We start from the raw sequence: 22,677 nt of genomic DNA, 5'->3' as shown, positions 1-22,677 counted from the left end.
AAAGCCATGTAACTCTTTACTGAAGCATTTATGCTACAAAGCACTGTCAGCAATATCATAGAATAAACTTCTGGCTTTGATGTGATGTGAATTTGTTGACAAAGTTATGCTGGCTAAATGGCCAGTGTTCAAAACAAATCAGTTCATGCGTGGTTGTGCAGTTGAGCAAAATATTCAAAGTTGGCAAGCCGTTTACTGAGTTGGGCATGTGAACATGGCACACAAATAGACCAATGGCAAGGTTTTTGGCAACTTCAAATGGAAATGGGTACTAATTCATAACCTGTTTTCAAAGGCAGTGGCTACAGAGTACAAAATTGTGCTCACACAGAAATGCTACTCAATTTCACTGCCTATCAAAATTCAAGTAAAAAAAAAAAAATTACTGGGCACTTGCCAACGCAACACATGAGCACATGAAATGGATTAACTGCTAATCGCGGTGCACACAGCTCGCGAGTGGCAATCAGCACGAACCCATTTGGTGCGAGCTGGGAGTGCAATCCCCAGTGTACACTGTAATGACCCGGGGTCAAGGGTACAGGGCATGGGGGTGAGTGCCAAGTCACCCAATGGCCTGGTTCCGGCTTTGAACCCTTTCTCTATGAAATTTTTCTGTTTTTCTTCTTTTCCCCTCTTCTGTCTGTCTGTCCATCTGTCTGTCTGACCAAAAAAGGTTGTGCTGCCAGAGAGGGGACTAATTACACTGACAGCCAGAAATGAATCATTCTCGACTTGTATTCATTTGACTGCACAGGAAGCAGCATTGCGCTGCTTAACTACAATGTGACATTGACTCCTGTTCACATTCTTTCAACAACACAAGTAATGTAAGCCAGTAATGTCATTCATGATTATTACCACACACAAGGGTATTCAGTGAGGGTGAGAGACATGCCAATATCAATAGCAAAGGCACTGAAATAGATACAAAGTAAATTTAGTGAACTGTCACTCATTACTCTAAACCTGGAATAATTTGAGGTGTGGATTTTTCATTGTGAACCACAATGTATATGATCTACTTAACTTGCACGCCCACCCCCCTTTCAACAACAACAAAAATAAATCAGGTATTTAGGGAGATACTAAGAGGTGTACCAAATACTCTCAGCTACAAAAATAAAGATATAAAGTGAAGTTCACTGAAATAGTCCCAGGGTGAAGAACTGATCACGTGAATCTTTCCTCTTTTTTTGTACATTATCAAAATTACTAGTAACATAATTCAGCTCATAGGACATACTTCTGAACTAAGTACATGATCATACCTTCATTCATAGATTGTCTACTGTCGACAAACCAGATTGGTTTCTCTACCACTATGCTGGCTGTTAGTCATGACTAGAAAAAGTCAGAAATTGTGCAAGTCCCACGCGGCCATATTTGACACAAAATTTGAAGAAGTAATATTATTACCAATAATATCAGCTCTAATAACACTGCCTTTATACATGAGAATAAACTGAACTGAAGGCATGTAAATCAAATATGAGACACGCCTGTACCAAGATTTCATCCTTTGTGCACGTATTGCATTCACTTGCAGCATCTAGTTCACAGAAGGAAACATTGGTTTAGCCTGTCAGGAGTGTTGCAATACCTGTTCAACGTGGTGGTCGTGTCTGAGTTGCACATTTTCGTAGTTGTGGCCGAAGTCGTCCTTGCTCTCTGGCTTGATACCGAGGGCGTTCTGGAACAAAGTGACCACCGCCCTGTGCACCAACTCGTACTGATTCTAAGAAGTCATACAATATCAAGAAAAGGAAAAAAATAACAACAGAGAGAGAAAAAGACAGAGTGTAAGAATGATGATAATTTGTTTTCAATTTTGTTGCTGTTGTTTTTAATCACAGGCTGGAATAGCAAATATTTTCTGCTCTATAGTGAGCAAATACACATATATTTGAATAGGATATAAAAGGCCCCGAGCAATAAAATGAGTTCCGATCTCATTACTGTAAAACATGATATATTCGCGGCATGAATTTTTCTCGAATTGGAGCTGACAGCCTTTTTTGCGGCATGAAATTTTCACAAACTCCCACTGGCATTCAATGCATATAGTGTAGACAAGATTTGCATGCATTTTAATTTTGCAAATCTTGGCGCTCGAGAAATAAAAATGTACGGAACATTCTTCATTTCACAGAAATATTGCAAAATCTGCATTTTAGGGCCATTTTTTTTTCTTATAAATGTGGCATTTAATGGCTACTTTGTTTTAGTATATGGCAAGTAGGTCTGTATGAAATCTAGTGGAATTCGCATCATTGTTATCACTTCTCCATTTATGCACAAAGAGTATGAAATCATTTCTTTACATAAAAATGAATTATACTGCATTGTACATCAAATACCACATACACTGTACCACGGTACACATCATTTTACTGACTCATAAAACATGCATAAAATTCCCTGCACAAATATGCACATACAGTATACATAAAACATACAGTGTACAGTGTATCACAGTTCCAGCAGTAAAAATAGGCATGCAAACAAGAATGGATTCATTTGCACTACACAACAAATGTTCAATCATATATCCAGGCGCACAACTTTCTGGGTTTGTGCAACCCAGGAAATGAGTCTACAAAATGGAGATACACTGTATCACATTCCCCTTCCACATTGCTAATCAATGGTTCCCCATCTGAATATGTGTGGTCCAGCCAACATACCACCACGGATTTCATATATTTTTTTGATTGTTCCTTGGAATCATGCTTAGACCACAATGCAACACATTTACGCACATTTCAGCCTGCGATCAAAATCCAGGAAGGGATTGTAGACACTACAGCCTGTGTACAATTTATTGTACATGACTTCTCACAATCAACTTCTTCTTCTCTTTCCTTTTGACTAAGAAAAAAGTAGAATGAATCGTATGACATCACTTTCTGTTTCCCATGACGGGACAAATGAAACGATATCAAATCATTTTGGCTGATTAGTTATTTCAGCACTTACCAATTCTCATGATTAAACACATTTTTTTGTTCTTATTTTAAATAGAATTTGTCAAAATGCTCATGATAGATTATCACACTGTCGTTGCTTCATCTTTGAGATAAAGTTGTCTCATAACTGCCAGCACTCGTTAATATCATGGTATGACAAGTTAGTGTCTGGTATCTGCCATTATCATGGATGTAGTGATAGATTACATCACTTTGTTACCTTCGTCTGGACAATGGCATGTCTCTGTTTCCTCATATCCAGAATGATGTCATACAGGCTGAAATTCTGGTCGATTCGCTGTAGAAGAAATGAATATGATGTGTACATACATATCATTTACATTGTGCATACATAAGATATACAAGCATAGATACATCACACTGTAAACATTGTATATCCAGTGTTGTTTTCTCTACCATCTTCCTAGATAGTTCAATTCTATCAAATTTCATTTACTAATATTCCATATTTCCTTGTCACTTCATGTTTCTCTTTTCCCTTTCACCTGGGAACCAAGGCAACCACAGAAATCTTTTTGCACAAACTCTTCAGAAGTTCCTACCAGTGAAAGAGCATTGGACGATGATAACACTTCATTCCTTTTTGAAGCAGAGCACTTGTGAACACAGTACTCATTGCTGTTCACCTTATAGCCTCTGCATGTGAAGCTTTCTTAAGGAGCAATTTAAGCAACTCTGCAAGCGATGATGTATAATTTGGCAGTGAGCTTAAACTTACAGCCCACAAGTGATCTGAAATTGATGAGGTTATTATAGTATTGCCCAGTTCAGCCTTAAAAAAAGAACTCATTTATTCCTTTAAAAATGTGGTTTCATAATATTTATTCAATGTTTTGCATCATTAAAAAAATTAAAACAAACATATAAAACAAATGTTGACTACTTTTTCATTTGGACCAGAGTGAAATTCCTAGTCATGTATTGATTCTCATTAAATTGTCAAACATGCCATAACCTGAGGCAGGGCCAAGGGTTGCAGATGTCTTTTAGAGTCAACCATGGTCACTGATTTGCATTATCACCCTGATGGCAGTCACTATATCATACACACTGTGTATGTCCCCCCCCCCCCCCCCCCAAAAAAAAAAAAAAAAAAAAAAAAATACAATGGTACCCTCTGCAATGACAGCTTTGAAAATAGTGAATCAATCCAAATACAATTTCAGGGTATGAAACTATAACTCATTGCCCACATCTTACAGAAAACCCCATTCGATTTGCTTCAGTGGTCAAAGAGAAATGAGGAATTTTGAAGAGCATGTCAGAAATCTCTTCCCTCCAAGTTCTGTCTATTGTGTTCACAAAAAAGAGCTAAGATGTTATATTGTAAGACCCTGAAGTAGCATTTAAACGGTTTAATCATATTGGGTGTTATCAATGCGAAAAGTGGATTGTAATTTTTTTGGGGACATACTGTATACGACAAAAAGGAACATGAGCCAGAGTCTACACCCTGTTGATATTCGAGAAGTACAAGGACCTCAAACTGTCTCACCTCCCAAGCAAGTGCATTCCTGACGTAGTCGATCACACATATTGTGCCTGTCCTTCCGCAGCCAGCACTGTATACAGGGATAAGAGGCAGAAAAGATAGATGGAAGGAGAGAAAAAGAAAGAAAAGGAAAGAGAGAGAGAGAGAGAGAAGGGGGGGGGGGAAGCAGAATAATAAACCTGTTTCTATCACATGTATGATGTTATGTATATACACTTCGTACTAGAACCATCAACCACTTCCTGTTGGGGTTTGGTTTATATTTTCTAGCAACAGTTTCCACTTCAGCAACACTCTAGAGTATAGAAACATGGGATAAAGGTATATGCAGTCCACATGTACAATTTATAATGTACATACAGTGAGCTGTATGATACATATATGTTTTTATTACTCAAGTAGTATGGTAGTACGGTAATGTATTGCATGGAGATTAGTGACCACACCAAAAAAAAAAAAAAAAATGAGGATTTTTCAAGTCAATACAGGGAAAAGAGCTAAGCTAATCCACAAAAATAAAGGGAATAAAGGAGCAAGCAGCTCGGTCTGAATTCACAGAAGTGAAATTTGTCGTCATACTTCCTGGGGCATGTGAATCTGATTTTTTTTTTATTATTATTTCTAGCAATATTGCAAAGTGCAACATAGATAACAATGATTTGTAGTAAAAAATCAATAAATCAATAAATCAATATCAAAGTAAATACCTAATCTACGCCTGTATGATGAGAAATATTTAAAAAAAAACCTTAAAAATCTACATTCTTTCCTAAAATACGAATCTTGCCAAAGGGATGGAAACATTTTGTACCAAAAAAAGAAGTCTAATATTTAAACCACTGAAGACTAGTCCCACGTATACCTGGGCAGTTTTCAGTATAACAAAGTAGCATACATTGTACACGTAAATTTCTTAATACTAAAGACATACTTTCCCTTTAAAGGGCATGCCTCATTTAAAACACAAGTACTCTAATATGCTTGCCCCTAAAAGAGGAAAGGCACTTGAAGTGATTATTAAAAGCTATTATTCCACTTTAATCTCAGGCCTGAAACGAACGACAGATCACATTGCCTTGTTATCTTAATGATAAACACTTGGACAAATATATTTCCCGTGAATAAACATTACAATGATTGTACGGAGGAAGTCATTCTACTTAGACAATGTAAGTGTAACTCTATTCTAAAACATTGCACACGTCCAGCCAAGACTTAAAATAGATGAAGTCTGGTATGATATACTACGATGTCGATGAAACAAACTGATGCCAAAAGTGAATAGTTGTCTTGCATTCACTGTCATTCCATATATGAACATGTGATAAAGGGAAATCTACAGTATCTTTAATTTTAATCTGTTTAATAGTTTTATCTACATGGCCCTTTCAAAATCCATAGGAAGAGAGGATCTTAGAATCACAGATGGTTTAAATACAATCACCATTTTTCTCCAATGATGCCAGCTAACAATAGATATATGATGCGGATCCTGCATTACTCCTTTATCACTGCTAAAACTGGGAGAGGGGGAAAGAAATCTCTCTTGTTATTGGGGAGGGGGGGGGGGGAGGGAGTCATCATTTTCCCAACCTGTTATCAGAGCACATCATAAACTTACCCCCCTTTTCAGATGCATGCCATTTTACACCAAAACTCGATAACGAAACGACGTATAAAGACTCATCGTATAGCCGACAGACCGTTCAGACACTAATTTCGACCATTCTGGGAAACGTCGTATAGATGTGCAGTTTCCCACTGTGCATGCTGTTATAGTCGTGAGTACAACTTTCGTGCGCGCTCCCATTAAGCCCCGCCCAGTTATACTGTTCTATGGTCGCCATACGTTCAGACGCACAGGGAATGCTGATTCGTTATCGAGTTCTAGTTCGAAACGATGCTCTGACCGTCGTTTCGCTATACGTCGTCTCATTATACGTCGTTTCGTTAGTCAGCGTTCAGACGTATAAATTCATCATATACATTGTAGCTATACCCTTTTGGTACAGCTATACCATTAAAGTATAATTTTTTTTGCGTCTGAATGCCCTGTCAAATTCCCGCCTTTTTGTCAGATCATTTTTAATGCTTTTTAGCTGCTGCTGAGTACTGTCACCAAAGTGCATTATTAGGCAACCATCTCCTGCTGTATGAAGGCCCAGAATAATACAAGTTATCTGTATTAGAAACAGAGTATGGGGACACCAGCTTTCAGTGATCCAGCTGATAGAGCCGCAGTCAATCCACCTCATTATAGCCCAATCATATCACATTACACTGACAAGCCATTATGACTCGCTGCTTCAAGAGCTGTTGAGGTCACTGACCTACTGACACATCAATGGGCTAAAATGAAATCAGATCAGGGGAACCCAATACCTGGCAAATTACCATCATTAACAAACATTTACCTTTAAATAAATATTTACTTTACGTGTTTCTACCTATACAACAAAAAGTATTTACGCAATTCAGTTTTCGTCTGTATGCCAATTGGACATCTGTAATTGTAGCTGCCCATTCTGAACCTGATGTGCAAAATAGTTGTAATATCATCCAGAATTACTGGACACCCCTCCCAACCAACCCCCCCCCCCCCAATAAAGGGGAAAATTGTATTTACAAGAAAGTCAGTTTGATGATAAGAAATCTACTGCAGTTGAGAAATATAGATTCTCTGTGTGTTCCACCTAATACACAGAAGTTGAGATCACGCTTTTCTTGAAATTTGTCAATAATATTTTTGTTCAGAGCTGCGCTTGCATAAACAAGTCATGCAATCTTTGCTGAAAGGATAAAAGACTCAATGAGATGTAATAAACTGGAGAACGTTTGTGGAAAATGACTAGATTGAAACAGAAACTATATCAGAAGCTTCTGTAAACGGTGAAATTTTCCTTATTAAGATCTGACGTCATCTCGACTTGATGACTCTGCCATAGTAGACAGCACATTCCCAGCACAAACGCATGTATCTCCACATAAGCAATCGTCGCAATCAAATTAAGAACTTGGCGGGGTGGAAAATTGCCCCAAACTATAGCGGCATCACTCTCTCTACAAATCCTTCCCCCCCCCCCCCCCCCATCCCCCAGGCTCATGAAGGAGGAACCTACCCATTCTGCAGAATCTACCGACACAAACTCCACCGCCTGGTAATCAACAGGATCGCAAGCGGGGGAGGCGCATTGTCGGGCACGCGCCAAATTAGGCAGCCGCGCGGAGTGCAATTACCTCCAGTGATAATGGTCATTGTGTAGCATTAGTCACATTTGCCTCGGGGCAGAATTTGCAGTGAAGATATGCTACCATTTGAAAGAAAGGGAGAGCGGTGGTGTAACTGATCTTCTCTGTGGATCAGCCACACTTTTCCATTATAAGCTCTACCCTCTGTCTTGAGCTGGGCATACACTGACATCTGATCGAGTTTACAATTTAATTCTGTATTTCATCTATTATATCTAACTGCCCTACAGGGTGAGATGAGGAAAAACATTGGCTGTTGGTAAAGGAATATCACAAAGATACCCTTACTCATCCTACATGTATGATAATGGGAGAAAACATACGTACTCTTTTAATACTTATCACATACAGAATATGTAGATCTAGTCCATACCATGACAGCATGTTCTGGTATTCAATGAAATAGGGCCATTCATCATAGTTATCATCATTTATCACTCACTTAATTTATCCCTCCATGAAAATTCCATTCCATCCTTCACCATTCATGGATGCGTATTATTAGTTGCTGGTTGCCGACAAGTGTATCACTATGTACGAACTACACTAGCTGTACTGTTAGGTGCATAAGCTGGTGTTATTCAATGATTAATCACACACTTTAGTGTATACATGTCACACCCAACTGCGCACTTTCTGGAGTTATGTGCTTTTTTGCAACGTCAACTGAGAATTGGTTGTTCTGCAAAGCTGATGATATCACTACTTATCACTAAATACAGTCGTATCACTACACATGCACACTTGAGACATTCAGTAATGCTATTCGAAGTGTGCGACATACCAGATAAGTATCAACTGCTAATACAGCACCAACATGATGACATATTCTATGTTCGAAAAGAGAATGCAAATTCGTATAATTTCCTTTAAAAAATGCTATTGCATGCACTATAAGTTTCTTCCTTTGCACATAAATTGTTCGTTACGAGTATCAGTAATATCACAACATAACATCACTTCAGCACTTTCCCCACACAACATCTGTCAACCTTTTTTTATCATTATGTGCGAGTCTACCAGTTTTTGATTTTGCCTCTGCAGGAGTACATGTGGATGCAATATATATCTTTTTGTCTTTTTCCTGGCTTGGAAAATAAACTGTAAAGTGATTTACTGCACTGCAGCTGACGATAATGGAGCAGAATGGATGAATGGCTTGTTGATAGCTAATTTTGTGATTCATATCCCTGAACCATTTCTTTTGACATTGCCTGGTTGTAAAAATGTAATTATTTCTGAATGCAATGCACTAACAGATACGAAATGGTATTCATTCAACATCACCTTCTACATGTACAGGTATTGGATATTCTGTATTGCACAATAAGCGGTGGTGGTGGGGGGGGGGGGGTTTGAGTATGATATATGTATACAGTCAAGATGAAATGACAGGGGGGCAGTACAGAGTTGCCATTCAATGAATTCTGACTATCTACCACATAATGACATGGGGAAGAAATTGGGAACACTGCTCATCTGACATTGGACGCTGATTAGCGCTCTTTCATATTGGAGTCAATGACGTTCGCACGCGTGTGTGCCACTCTTTGCGCTAGCACCCCCGTCTCCCAGGTCTCACTATCAGTGATGCATCAAGCCTATTAGGGACTCGGCAGTCTGAATCATCACGGCAAATAGAAGTCAATCTAGCCGTGAATACCAACAGACGGCTCATTCACGTGACTGAAATCATTGTTCATCATCTTCAGGAGTAAAGCAGGAGAGCTAGTATTCTGGCTTTGAGCACACACTGGAGTTATATTAGTTTGTCATTTCTATTTGTGGCATTGACATGATGCATAACTTAGGACCAAATCAATAAATGTCTTTGCTATTGCACACTTTTCATTTTTGTGTGATTCTGATGAAAAGAAAAAACAAGGAGACCATACATATGTCACACAGTCATCATGAAGTGAATGTGTTGATTCACATGCACCTTCAATCTGATAGTGTTGTAGCTAATTTCGTCCAAACACATAGTACCGGTATGGCAAAGGTAGTTAGGCAGTGTAAAATGTAATTATGCCTAATTTCAGTGTTTACGATTATAGACACTACGTGCCCACACACACGAGCTGGTACACATAATCACATGATGCATTCTGCACCCCCAAAGTAGATCGTTGCGCAAAGAGACATCATCGCCCCGCGACACCACGTGACATAATCCCACGAAACCCTCCTCTGCGACAAAGCCCCTCCCCCCATCCTCCCCTTTTCACTCTTTCGGCGTTCATTCGCGTCACTCGGGCCCAGTGACTCAACCCATTGTCAGACACCATCCTCCCCACGAGCCCGGCTAAAATTAGCTTCAAACAGAGCTCAAACACCTTCCTGCGTCTCCTTCAACGTGTGCATGTCGTATATTTAGCACTTGTACGCAAACAATTGCTCACTTGTCGCAGCACATCACATTGTTCACACTGTGATGGAATAATGCATCAAATGAGTTGTTTTCTCACTGGACATCACACCAGTTCATGGATGTCATTGTCAGCCTTGCCCAGAACGATCATATTTGCATGTGGTAATAACCAGGGCTACCAAAATTTGGCCCCATCCTCGCGTGCCTCTCAAAGGGGAAGCAACATTATCAATAATAATCTAAATGCATCACGATTATAAAGGCATGCAAGCAATTTTTTCACGCACAGTATTGAAGGAGAAGTGTTTTAATGTTTTATAATGCTAACAATTGCATTTGGTTTTTATCCTGGGAAAATTATATTGCATCCCTCAACGATATGGTCAGGCATCAGTCTTGCACAAATTATTTAGAGCACTGATGATACTATTGTCACTACAAGTTCAGACAATAAATGGCTGATGCATATCTGTACATATATGCAACACAGAGAAGACTGCCTTTGCATAACAGGGGTAATATTTTGCTATACTTTATACTTAGACAGGGGTAATCAGGTAAATAGCAATTATGTACACTCTCCTGTGGTTTGCTGCCACCTACAGTAAGATCAGTGGTTGAGAAATCTCATATATCCAGTTTACTTTCACAAGGATGCCTGATGGAGAGTCAGTGCGTATCAGGAAACTGATATCACATATGTACATGTATGTAGATACAATTGTGTTATGATTCCTATATGTACATGTTCAAAATGTTGTTGCTAATAAAACTTCAAACTTCAAACTTCAAACGCAGTGAAAGAGCCAATTTTCTTGTACTCAATCAGTACATCATCGGCGATATGAAAAACCCCTGAATACGCACCATGTGACCTGGAAAAACACATATCGCATTATAACCATGATTACAGCACAGCTTATTTCTATCGGCAGAGGGCAGAGTAGGTTTGCTCGTTTATGCTGGAAAATTCTCGTAGTTCTATCAATTAACTTGTAAGCTGTCACTTCAAATCACAGCACCATGCATGTGACTTCACAGCCTGTTACTTTTTATTGGAATGATGCTTCTTCCTGCAGGATTCTGAAGTCTCTGGAAAAAAAAGAGGAAAAATTGCAGTTTCCTTCCAGGAAAGACTTTCAGCAAGTTGGAAGTGATATATTTCTCCTGTAATTCTGTCAAATAAGGAAGTGTCTAGAAAGGAATTACAACATGCATGTCATATGCATATCAGAAACATTACATACCAGTGTAAACATTGTAAAAATATTCCAAGTGTTGTAATTTCATGGATATCTTCCTGTCAATACATATTGTATATTTTACCTCTCCTTTCTTGTTTTCAACTATATTTATGCAACAGTATGATAACTACTGGTACTATATATATTACATATATTTTCTGTGTACATATACACTGTAGGTATAAGTAGAATTTTGGTTGTTGTTGGTTTTTTGCTAAACATAAAATTACTGATTTATTATTATATTTTTTTTTTTAGCTTTGGATGTAACCTTTGCATTGTGATGCAAATATTGCAAATGCCAGTTCTAGTGTATAGAAGATCTGTAATCACAAGTTTTGGTTGGCTGTGACATGTGGTTGAATGACAACCATCCATGTTATCAGTGTATAGCTGTCAATACAGACAAACACTTCCCAAAATGTGAGAACTAATTTTGCGCACAATGCTCATGAATAGTTTAACAGAGGGTGACGATCTTGTGTGAAGGCGGCCGTAATTTCTTAATCTCGGACGTCATTTGCAGAATCATGATCTTTCATCGCTAAATCCGCAATTAGTGCTCAACGGTACAAAAATATTAGCCATTGACGCAAAGATAATCTGAGACTATTTACCAAGATACGAGGGGGGGGGGGGGTTATCTACTTTAGAGCTATTTCCAAAAAAGGGGGTGGGGGGATCCTGGTTAATTGGAAGTATTAACGCGTGCAAGGACCCACACAATGCTTGAGTCAAGACGACAGAGCAGGATGGAGCTAACATTTAGAGATCGCCTGGTCTCGTACGCGATGGGTCAAACTATTAATAGAAATGGGGGGTATGACACAAAGCATCATGGAGGTAACTGATAGGTCCTTTTTTTCAAGCGAAAGATGATTTCATTATATTTGACGCGAGTGTCATAATCCATTGCCGATGGAAATGCGGATGGACAAGGGGAAGATGCTCTGAAATTAGTAGTCCTGTTCAATAAGCCCCCCTCAATTTCCACAAAATGTCATCTGTCGATAGGTCTAGCCACGTGGATAAAATGCATTCAAATTACCTTTCTATTACGGCATTGAGAAAAGAACTTACTCCACAAATTTCTCTCATTTTCTTTCATTTCCTCAGACCTCTTCCGATCAAAGTTGGTTGAGGGAAATTAACTTTCCAATGCAATTGTCGCAGTAAATGTTGATCGCCAATTGCAATATAATTCCAGGGTATCTGAAATTTGAATTTCAGAAAATGAGGAATACACAAAATTAAGGCTCTAACTGTTTTCAACACTTTTCAACAAGGTTCATAATTTTATGAAAATCACATCCAAAACAGACATCATGGATTTGCTCAGATTCTGCAGAAACCCACTGTGTGAGCGCAGGGACATCTGCACATTTTGCAGAACAGAGTCAATATGCTTCCAACATGCGCCTGCTGTTATCAACGTGGTTGTCAGCTCCAGACAATGTGGGCTGTTGTTATCAAAATAATCATTTACCGGTATACAGTTTGATTGACAGGTCTGAGATGCTGTGTTTTTATATCTCAACAAAGTGTTTTTATTTCACAACCTTGTATCAACACTCAATTACCTAAAATACTGAAGAATCCAGATAAAATTTCACACATGCATGTCCCCAAAATTCAGGATTTGACAGCTGTGTTCTTAATTGGTCCGGCCAGACAAGAGGACTCTTCGTTATGACGCGTGGGCAAAGACCATTCAGCCCACCCCCTTTTTCAGAGATATGAATTGTAATGTAATATAATAAACAAGAAGTTGCATTTTACATTGTACCTCTTTGCAGCTGTTCTTTTGCTTCATATAAATTTTCCCACATGGGCCTAATGATCTGACTTCAAGCGTAGCGTTTAACTCTCTGCATGCCACGTTACTGTAAAACGAGGAATGTTCATGTGCATTTTCATTTCGCGAATTTCGCGAGAGCCAAGATTCGTGTAATTAAAATGCACATGAAAGTTCTTGTCTACACTATACGCATTGCATGTTAGAGGCAACTCATATAAATTTCATGCCGCGAAAAAGGGCCATCGGCTCCAATTCGGGAAAATTTCATGCTGTGAAAATATTGCTTTACAGTTGTATTATCTGCTCATAGGATTGTGTATAAACCTTTATAGCATATTATATACTTGGCTCCTTGGCACAGAAATGTTTAACCCGTTGAGGATGGACTGATTTTGCTACAACACACATTTCCCATAGACACTTGCCCCAGTATACTCGGGACTCGTCCTCAATGGGTTAATTTAATGTCTGTAATGAGCTTCCTTGTTTTCTCTCCCTCAATCTCTCTCAAGTCCTCAAACAATTACACAATCATATTTCTACAATATCTAGATTATCATTATACTTATAGATATCCTACACTTTACTTTTCTTTTTGTAAAGCTTATTTGAATATATCTGGCACAGCTGAGGACTGGTCAAATCGGCTGAAGGTCCCGTGAGGTCTTCATGCTTTATTCCCTGTACTGTAGGTTGGAATCCCGCTGAAAACTTCATTCACGATATATCTCATGAGGTCATTCCCTGAAGCGACCAAAAGTGGTCAAAATTCTGAATAATGAAGCAAACACAAGGATCTGGCTACAGCTGACAGCATCTCAATGTCTTGAAAGTCAGTTCGTCATTCCCAACTTGGCATAAGTTACTATTGCTTGATGTTCTGGAAATGCAATGAGCCACACCCTCTTCCTATATCTTTCTCTCTCCACTTTGCTTTGTTCCATTTTTCTTTACTAGAAAAAGGTAATCTGGAAAAAGGATTCATCACAGATTCCTCCCCCTCTCCCCACCATGTGTGTCCTGAGCAATGCTTTCATTGCATGCTAGTTTTGAAATAAAAAGTCAAAAATGAAGAGTACTCTGTTGCTCCAAGCCTCAACAAGTCTGACAATGATTAATACATGTTTACGTTTCACAACTGCCATCAGGGTGTTAGAGCACTTTGTGTGTCTTGCTACTGAAAAACAAAAATAAGTGTCACAGGTCTCAAGTACCATTGAGATTGCATGATGGTGTACAAACTGTGAAAGAGCCCCCTTGAGCTACAAAAGCATTTTTAAACTAAATGATTGCACACATACATAGATGAAATAAATCTCGCTCGAGTAATTGCAACATGTGCCTCTGAGAGCGAGTCAAGAAGGCTGATGTGCAAAACGCTCTGTTTTTGTCCCAAATTTGGCAACAATTTCGCTAGGAATGCAGCTGAGGCTCCTAAAGGTCATTCCACGCCAAAATGTTAAAATATCCGCGGCAGGATATCGGGAATTTCCCAAAGAATGTCACGTACAATTATCAGCTAATCAAAGCCAAACCGGTCGGCTGTGGAAATCTGGGATTGCACTGCTGCTGCGGAACCCTTCTCCATCGAACCTGGGTCTCTCCCTCCGATACTCGGCTCTGATAACGCGAGAAATGCGCAGCGTGCTCGCGGAGGAAGAGGTGGAAACAATTTGGATGCACTTGAAAATGCCAAGGGACAAAAGGAAATCTCTCGCTCGTGGCAACAGACAAGAACCACATTGAGATAATGAATGCTCGGGGAAATCATTCAGCTATCTCAAGAGATGAAACTACAGTGGATCATACATGTACGCATATATTTAAATGGACAGATTGCCCCTGTGCAAGATTGGAGTTTGTCAACACGATTGGGGTGGGATGGATTGGGCTGTGGAAACAAAGACAGATTACCTGGCGCAAGAAATCTCTTCAAACAAATTCCTCTGCGCCTCTTCTGCATCCTCTACTTTCTTTACCCCCCCCCCCCCCATTTTTTTTTTTTTACTATTAAACTCTGATTCGGACAAAAGGTTCAATGATTCTAGGGAAGTTTGTCTCGATTTAGCATAAAGTGTAATGACAGGTTGTTCTTTACGATCATGTTCTACATCAAGAAATACAGAACACCTCAGAGGACAGCTATGTTTTGAGCACTAATCTTCATGACTTACATAATAACAAAGTTTTTAAAAAGTTTTGCTTGTGCGTGTTCATTTTTATATATTCATTTTTTTTTTTGCCGTGTATGTGTGTGTACTGTTCAAATTCATGAAATTCATGAAATTCTTATTTTTATCATACATTTGTAGCTACTACTAAAACACTGATTAATTTGGTGCTTATTTACGTTGATGTAGGGCAATTTTGAATATTAGTTGTGTGTATTGCATTTTGTTCTTGTTTGTTCTTTTGTTCTTTTTTTGGGGGGGGGGATGAGGTTATATCGACATGAAAGAACAGTCAAAGCAATGAGAAACCCAAAGAGCACTCCACTAGAAAGATATCTTTCCAGAAGTGCTAAATGCACAGGTCGGTGTTACCAAAAACATACTTGTAACTTAAACATCCCATAAATTGCTACATAATTTATTCACAATTAGAGATAATTATCAAAACCTAATCAGTACTCGGATATCTTTGCACTGTTAGAAAAAAACAAAATGGAAACAGAAGCCACTGTTTAGGGGCAGTGTCAAGCTATCAACAAGAATTCTAATGGCTGATGATATCACCTTTTGGAATTGGAGAGGGGTGTATCTGGAGCGTGGAAATCCACCTGTGGTCATGAATGGTGGTTTACAATCCCTTGTGGTCATACAAGCTTACACTCAGGATCACTCCAGGTAATGAAATAACAAGGGACATAAACCTGATTAACGGTTGCACAGAAACTCCACCTCGTTATCAGTCAATCATGAAAGCACTTCCCCTGAAAAACAGTCTTGATTAAAGATCACTATGGGTGTGTGTGTGTATTATGTGCATTTTTTTTTTCTCTCTCTGTCTTCAGAGTATTGTATAATATCAAAATTCTTCAGCATAGAGCAAAAGATATGATTCTTTTCCCTTACTTAATGTTTTTTTTTGTCTTGGCTATTGTAGGCAGCATTCCAATATTCAGTCTTCTTTTTCTCTAAAGTTCTGGCCATAGATTTCTGAGTAGATCATGAGCAAATGTGTTGTAAAATTAGACTTTGAATCACTCCTGTCTCTGCATCAAAAGATAAAAAGATTTGAAAACTCATATTACCACAAAAAAAAAGTCCTAAGTGCATCCAGTGAAAATTGAAAGAACATAAAAAAGACAAAAAAAAAACAACAAACCCTTGATTGCACATACAGTGACTGACAAGTGTCATTGTGACAAAGCTCTGTAATGAGAAAAATTTGGAAACATGGTTACAGAAATGATTGAAAATAAAGATTACAAAAAATTATGACAATGATAATAGTAATAATGATGATGAAAACAATGATGATGATTATTTTTCATAATCAACAGTATCATCTTTAATATTATCACTATTTTAAATATACAGTAAAACATTTTCTCCTGGTACGAAAAAAAAAATGGTGGTTATCTGCCATCCTACAACATAAATGACATATTTACACTGTACTTTAAAGATGGTAAACAAATATACAAAAACTGCATCAAGCTCAAAACTCCCTACGAGGCTGCTGGTTTGGCGATACTAATGGATGCTTATTGCATTTCCTCTATTCTAGGATTCTCAGCGAGTGTTTAAAAATATGTCGCAACTCTTTTGAGACCTGCCTTCTGAATTTCCACATGATTCAATCTGGAAATAGTATTTCGTGTGAGAACAGCGTGGGTGAATTCCACCTCAGCTCACACAACAAGCTTGTAAAACAGAACATGCGGTAAAGTCACCCCTACAACAGCACAAATTTTAATTCAGTACCATTCAACTGTTATTTTTCATTGCTCTACTTCTTTAATAGTCTTTTGATCACAGGGTATTCTTATGATCCTCATGATTGCCATTACTATTTTTATCATCATTCATAATCCTTATCATTGTTATCATCATCACTTTAATCATTATCATCATTATCATAATTCTTTTCTCATTCTTTTTCCACATCATCATTATTAACTGTCATTACTCTTGCTCTATTTTCATCATTATTTCTTCAATTGCTCTTAAAACAAGGTGTTGTCAGGTTGCCTGGAGAGAAGACATGGATTACAGAGAATGTGTGTTTCAATCGAGTGCCAATTGGCATACACACACACCCACAAAATAATCATGTAGTGTTGTACAAACTGTTTTGAAGGGCCCAGTGTGCCCATTTTTGCTCAACACATACCATATTATGATTGACTGAAAAGTGTTACAAGTAAGGCCTCTTCCACTAGCTTATGAAAAATATGTATGCTCACTCCATCGCAACAAAAAGATATCTCAAAATGGCCGGGTATTCACATCCACATAGTGATATAACATGCACTTTAAATGGAGAGTTACGTTATGTTTGTAGTGTAATTTTGCTTCTCAGAGTCAAAACCAGGAAAGATTGCCAAGTGTGATGTGCTTCCTTACAACCATGTGCAGTAAATTTATCTCCTTGTCTACGAAAACAGGATCTCTATATGATATACAGATCTGATAAATGCGGGGAAAATCCCCTTGATGTGAGTGGACAGTGTACTGTAAGAGTGGATATTTTCATGTCAGTAAATTTTTCTCACACTTGGTTGGGTAAGATGAATTTCATGTGTTTAACAAATAGTCCACAAAATAAGGGCATTTTAATTCCTGTAAAACAAGCAATTTTCATGTGCATTTTAATTTCACAAATTTTGCAAGAACCAATAATTGCAAAATTAAAATGCACATGGAAGTTCCTGTCTATACTATATGCACTGAATGCAAGTGGCAATTTGCAAAAATTTCATACTGCAAAATTTGCGAGATTTTTATGCCACGAAAATATCTTGCTTTACAGTGCTGGAATGTATGGCATGTAAAACTATTCGCATGCTCTGATTTTTGTGTTAGCTTCTAGTTGCGTGAAATATGTGAACATTTCCACAATGCAAAAATTTCTGCTTTTATAGTAATTACTGTAAAAGTGGATATTTTTGCATTCATGAGTAATTTATTGCTCTGGGCTGGGTGAGATGAATTTCATGTGTTTATAATTCTGTGAAATCAAGACACTTGGTATATCATAACAAGCTAAAAATCTGCATGCCTTTATTTTCATGTTATTTTCTGGTACTGCAAAATTTTCATACAGTGAAAACTTGTAATTTTACGGTAATTTAAAGAATTATGCAGAGAGGGGAATAGTACTATACACATCTGTGCCTGATTGGTATAATGTACATGTATATTTGCACAGTACTCCAGTAGCTCACCAGTTGGCATTCGTTACAGAATCAAATACTAGTATTCCGACGCAATTTTACAACCACTTCCTTATATTCTTAACCACACAAACATGTTGGCCCTTTGCAATGCCTGTAGTGAATTAGATGGACTGTACAGTACTGATTGAGGTGGGGATTCATGTTTTGAACATTCCTAAGTGAGATAATGAGAAACCTCTTGTGAAATATGAAAGAGCATGTAATTTTAAGAAGGATTCAATGTTTATTTGATGAAAATTGGTTTTCAAATGGCTGAGATATCCAAAAAAAGTGATAATATTAAAAGGCGACAGGCCACGCCTTTTATTAGGATCTCTTTGTTTCACCTTGTTTTGGGATATCTCAGCCATTTCAAAACCGATTTTCATCAAATAAACTTTTGATACCCCTTAGAATTGCATGCTCTTTGACATCTCATAGAGTGGTTTCTGAATATCTCGCAAAACGTTAAAAGCTAAATCCTCACCTCGACCAGAACTGTACACACCCTTTAAACTGAATTATGATGTGTTTGTGTGTATGAATGTATGTATGTATGTGTGTGCATGTGTGTGTGTGTGTGTGTGTGTGTGTGCACCAAAGGCATACCAGGTGTGTTTGCACATACACCTTGTATGCTGTAAAGTACACATTCATGGCTGCACTAGCTTGTGCCTCAAGAGATTTTACTGTACATTAGTACGTTTGTATTCTTGGATTATTTCCAGAGTACAATGTGTCTACTGTGCATTCCTCTCAATATTGCAGAATTTCCAAAGTTCAGCATCACTCCCCAGCAGGCAGTCGTGGAATCTGATCGGGGGAACACAGGATTACTTCTTGCTGATAGCCAACAGCCATCTACCCGTGAAATGACCAAAGCAGGCATAGTTTTTAGCCGGCCAATAATATTCAATTGAGATGCTTCTGCTGCACAGTAGGAATGGGTTGTCTATTCCCACAATAACATGGTTTGTTACATTCACTGAAAAAAAAAAAAGAAAAAAAAAAAGAAAAAAAAAGAGGGAAACATTGGCGCATACACTGTACATGACAGGCTGACGGTACATGGAATGTGAAAGAAATAAAAGTCTGAATAACAGGTTCACAGGGTAACTATAAACAATTATATTCTATGAATATGTCTAGTGTCATAAAGAAGTGCATGGTTTCAAATGACAATGCGTACACCTTTATCATCTAAGAGGCATACTATGATTTAAAGGGGATGGCTAGTAACTGATCAGTGGGGATCAGTGGAAATGCTGGGGGATGATTGTTCTAATCCTTGTGGGCTTCATTTAAGAGTACATTATATATCTATTGTTGTGTGAAAATTATTTGCTTCAGAATGGTCTCATATTCAAGTAATGTGCAGCATAATGTTTCCAATCAGCATAATGATATTCCAATTTTCACCCGAAAATCTAACAATTACAAAAAGAAATGGAGGCATACATTCTGCTTAAACTTGTAGAAAGATATGCATATAATGAAATAAGCAAAAGTAAAAAAAAACGTAAGATAAAAAAAAAAAAACACTGAGTACTATATGAGATTCTTCTGACTAGACTGGACATTGGGCAAATTTGGGCAGATTTGGGCAGAATGGCAATTTTTTGTGCACTGAATATTCGCAGGAATCATCGGCTAGCATTTTCAATATTTTGGTTTGTATATTAAAGAAGAGATTATGACATATGAATCTAGGATTAAGGGCCTTGGGGATAACTTCATATCACTAGTAAGAATCTCTCATCTTTTACCGACAGTGTGGCATCGTTCGTGTACCACAATGAAAGCTTACAACACTTCGGTGTAAGCGCAAGTTTTAATACAGATATAGACCAAAAGCCAACATGAGTTCCCCCCCCCAAAAAAAAAAATAATAATATGCCACAAAAAGAGCTTCGGGGGACCTCTCTCGCAAGAGAGCTGGGTACTTGGAAAAGCGGAAGATCAACACGAGTAGATGGGGGCCATCGCCACGGCGACACACTGTGCCACCACACTGGGGGGATGGGAAACACACATCTCAGCCATCCATCTAAATTTAACTCATCCCAGATTTGGGTTTCACGCCACGCTTCCTATGGGAGGAAACTGCAGACGCTATTGAAGCGTACTCTGCTTTCTCTCCCTAAAAAAAAAAGTAACAATAATAATAAAAATAAAGAAATAAAGAAAGAAGAGAAACAAAAATATAACAAAGAAGTGACAAGTTTACAACCCCAAACAACTCCCATTCTCTCCCCTAGCATCCCATCTCATCACATAATCCCTCTAGCTTGACTCACTGCTAGAGCTCTGCTGAAGCGGTAACATGTGCTTTTGGGGGGTTTTTTTATCAACTTTCAATATCATAATGGAAGTCATTGTCTTGCTATCAAAATACATCAGTACTTACAGCCAGACATTGGAATTTGGGTCCAATATTTCTGGGTGATTTGTTAATTGGACACTTGAGGAAGAAGAAATAGTCGTTCCTGTCAACTGCCCAAATACCCTACATATTAAAATGTTTTGCTTGGCCTGGATGGACGATTATTTCTATCACATATTACAATGTACCTGTTTTCTTTGATAGTGTGCTATGATGCTCTTCCTAAAATGGCAATCAAAAGTACAATCAGTAACAACTTTTTCAGTAACATGTCCCTGAAAGGTGTTATAAATCACTCATATCAATAATATTGGCTTGGTCGTGAGTAATACACTGTTTTTCAAAGTATTCTAATACCGTGGAATGTAAATCAGATTCAGATGCACAGTGTCGCACCATGGCTTTCATGTTTCCTATTTCAGAACCTAAAGACAGTACACATTGACCTGCCTATTACCCTTCTTACCTCCCCCCCCCTCTCCCCCTCCCCCCCCCCAAAAAAAAAATAGAAATAAAAATGACTGAATTTATAACAATCACTTTAACATGACAATGACAGATCCCTAAAAAAAACCAAACAAAGAAACAAACACAAAAGTGAAGTAGATGAACAAAACAGACAATTAATAAAATGATAAATAAATGAAAAAACAAACAGTAACTAACAAAATAAACAAATAGATAAATAATTGTATACAGCTGTATATGAATATCGTCTTAAAACTGTACTTATACATGAATTTATTGATAGCCGGTGTGGAGCCACAGAACTTGTGTGACCGTCAAAATAGTTTGTATCTGACCTGGGCCCTATTCTATGAAGAGTTATAATTGATTATATAGTTGATTTCTATGGTAAGTCTATGGCAGCCTGTGTGGTAAGGAAATTTACAATCGATTATATCCTGTTATAAAATGGGGCCCCGCATGCTGACTAACCTGCAGTGTACGACAATCGGTGGTTCCTCCTCAGGCTGGTACTCCCTGACTAACTTGATCATCTCCAAAATGGGTCCCACCGATGTGGGCACTCCGTGATCGGGCCATGCCGTGTAGTGGAACTGGTTGAAGATCTTCTCCTCTTTGTCCTTGTCATGCAGAGATACAAAAAAAGGTCAAAATACAAAGATTATAGCAGCTGCTGAAAAATAACATATGATATGAGAACCGTCTGTGGCTGTCAACTTTACAGACATCAAAATCAGGGGGATTCTGAAAACAATCAGACACAGTATAATCTATAGTAATAACAATGATGATGATAATGATAACAATAATAGAAAAAATAATAATAATAATGATAATGATAATAATTGATAAAATTATAATAATATAAATGATAACACACGATTTATATAGTGCCAAATCCACTCAGTAGCATACATACCATTTGTGTTTTATATGCATTTAAATTGACAAAAATGAAGAGAAACTCTTAATATTCTCTTGTTGGAAAGTGAAGAAATGTGTACCAGGTAATAATATTTAAGGGAGCCTCAGATAGAATCAGAGACTTGGCATCTCTATCTGTGACCTCTTACTGAAAAACCTTGAGAAATAAGCCAAATACAGAATATAATGATTTGGCAGTTTGTGATACATATTGATATGGTGATTTGAATTGCCCCATTGTGTTTGGATGCCTAAACTCCCCCAATGCCTGACTGTAACCAACTTTCAAAGGCTGTTTTCTCAAAACTGACTCTATCTGGTGACCAGCTTTTTACAATTTCTGTGGTATGGAGTTTGGAAATGAAGTGGGACATA

The 22,677-nt window shown here is 38.0% G+C and overlaps 1 protein-coding gene across 1 annotated transcript in view; it reads right to left on the bottom strand.

Annotated features, from left to right (window-relative positions):
• LOC139719923 (uncharacterized) overlaps nt 1-22,677 on the bottom strand; it is a 105,582-nt gene that overhangs the window by 18,895 nt on the left and 64,010 nt on the right. The window contains exons 8-11 of the mRNA XM_071631308.1: nt 21,850-21,998; nt 4,486-4,552; nt 3,190-3,267; nt 1,604-1,738 (exon numbers count right to left, since the gene is read on the bottom strand). Of these exons, the coding sequence (XP_071487409.1) occupies nt 1,604-1,738; nt 3,190-3,267; nt 4,486-4,552; nt 21,850-21,998 (429 nt within the window). The remainder of the gene's footprint in view (nt 1-1,603; nt 1,739-3,189; nt 3,268-4,485; nt 4,553-21,849; nt 21,999-22,677) is intronic.

Source organism: Diadema antillarum, unplaced genomic scaffold (assembly GCF_040938485.1).
Source record: "Diadema antillarum isolate AM-2024a unplaced genomic scaffold, OU_Dant_1.0 scf00000116, whole genome shotgun sequence".
Taxonomy (NCBI): domain Eukaryota; kingdom Metazoa; phylum Echinodermata; class Echinoidea; order Diadematoida; family Diadematidae; genus Diadema; species Diadema antillarum.
The sequence above is the reverse complement of the archived record's forward strand: the minus strand, read 5'-3'. Positions and strand labels throughout refer to the sequence as shown.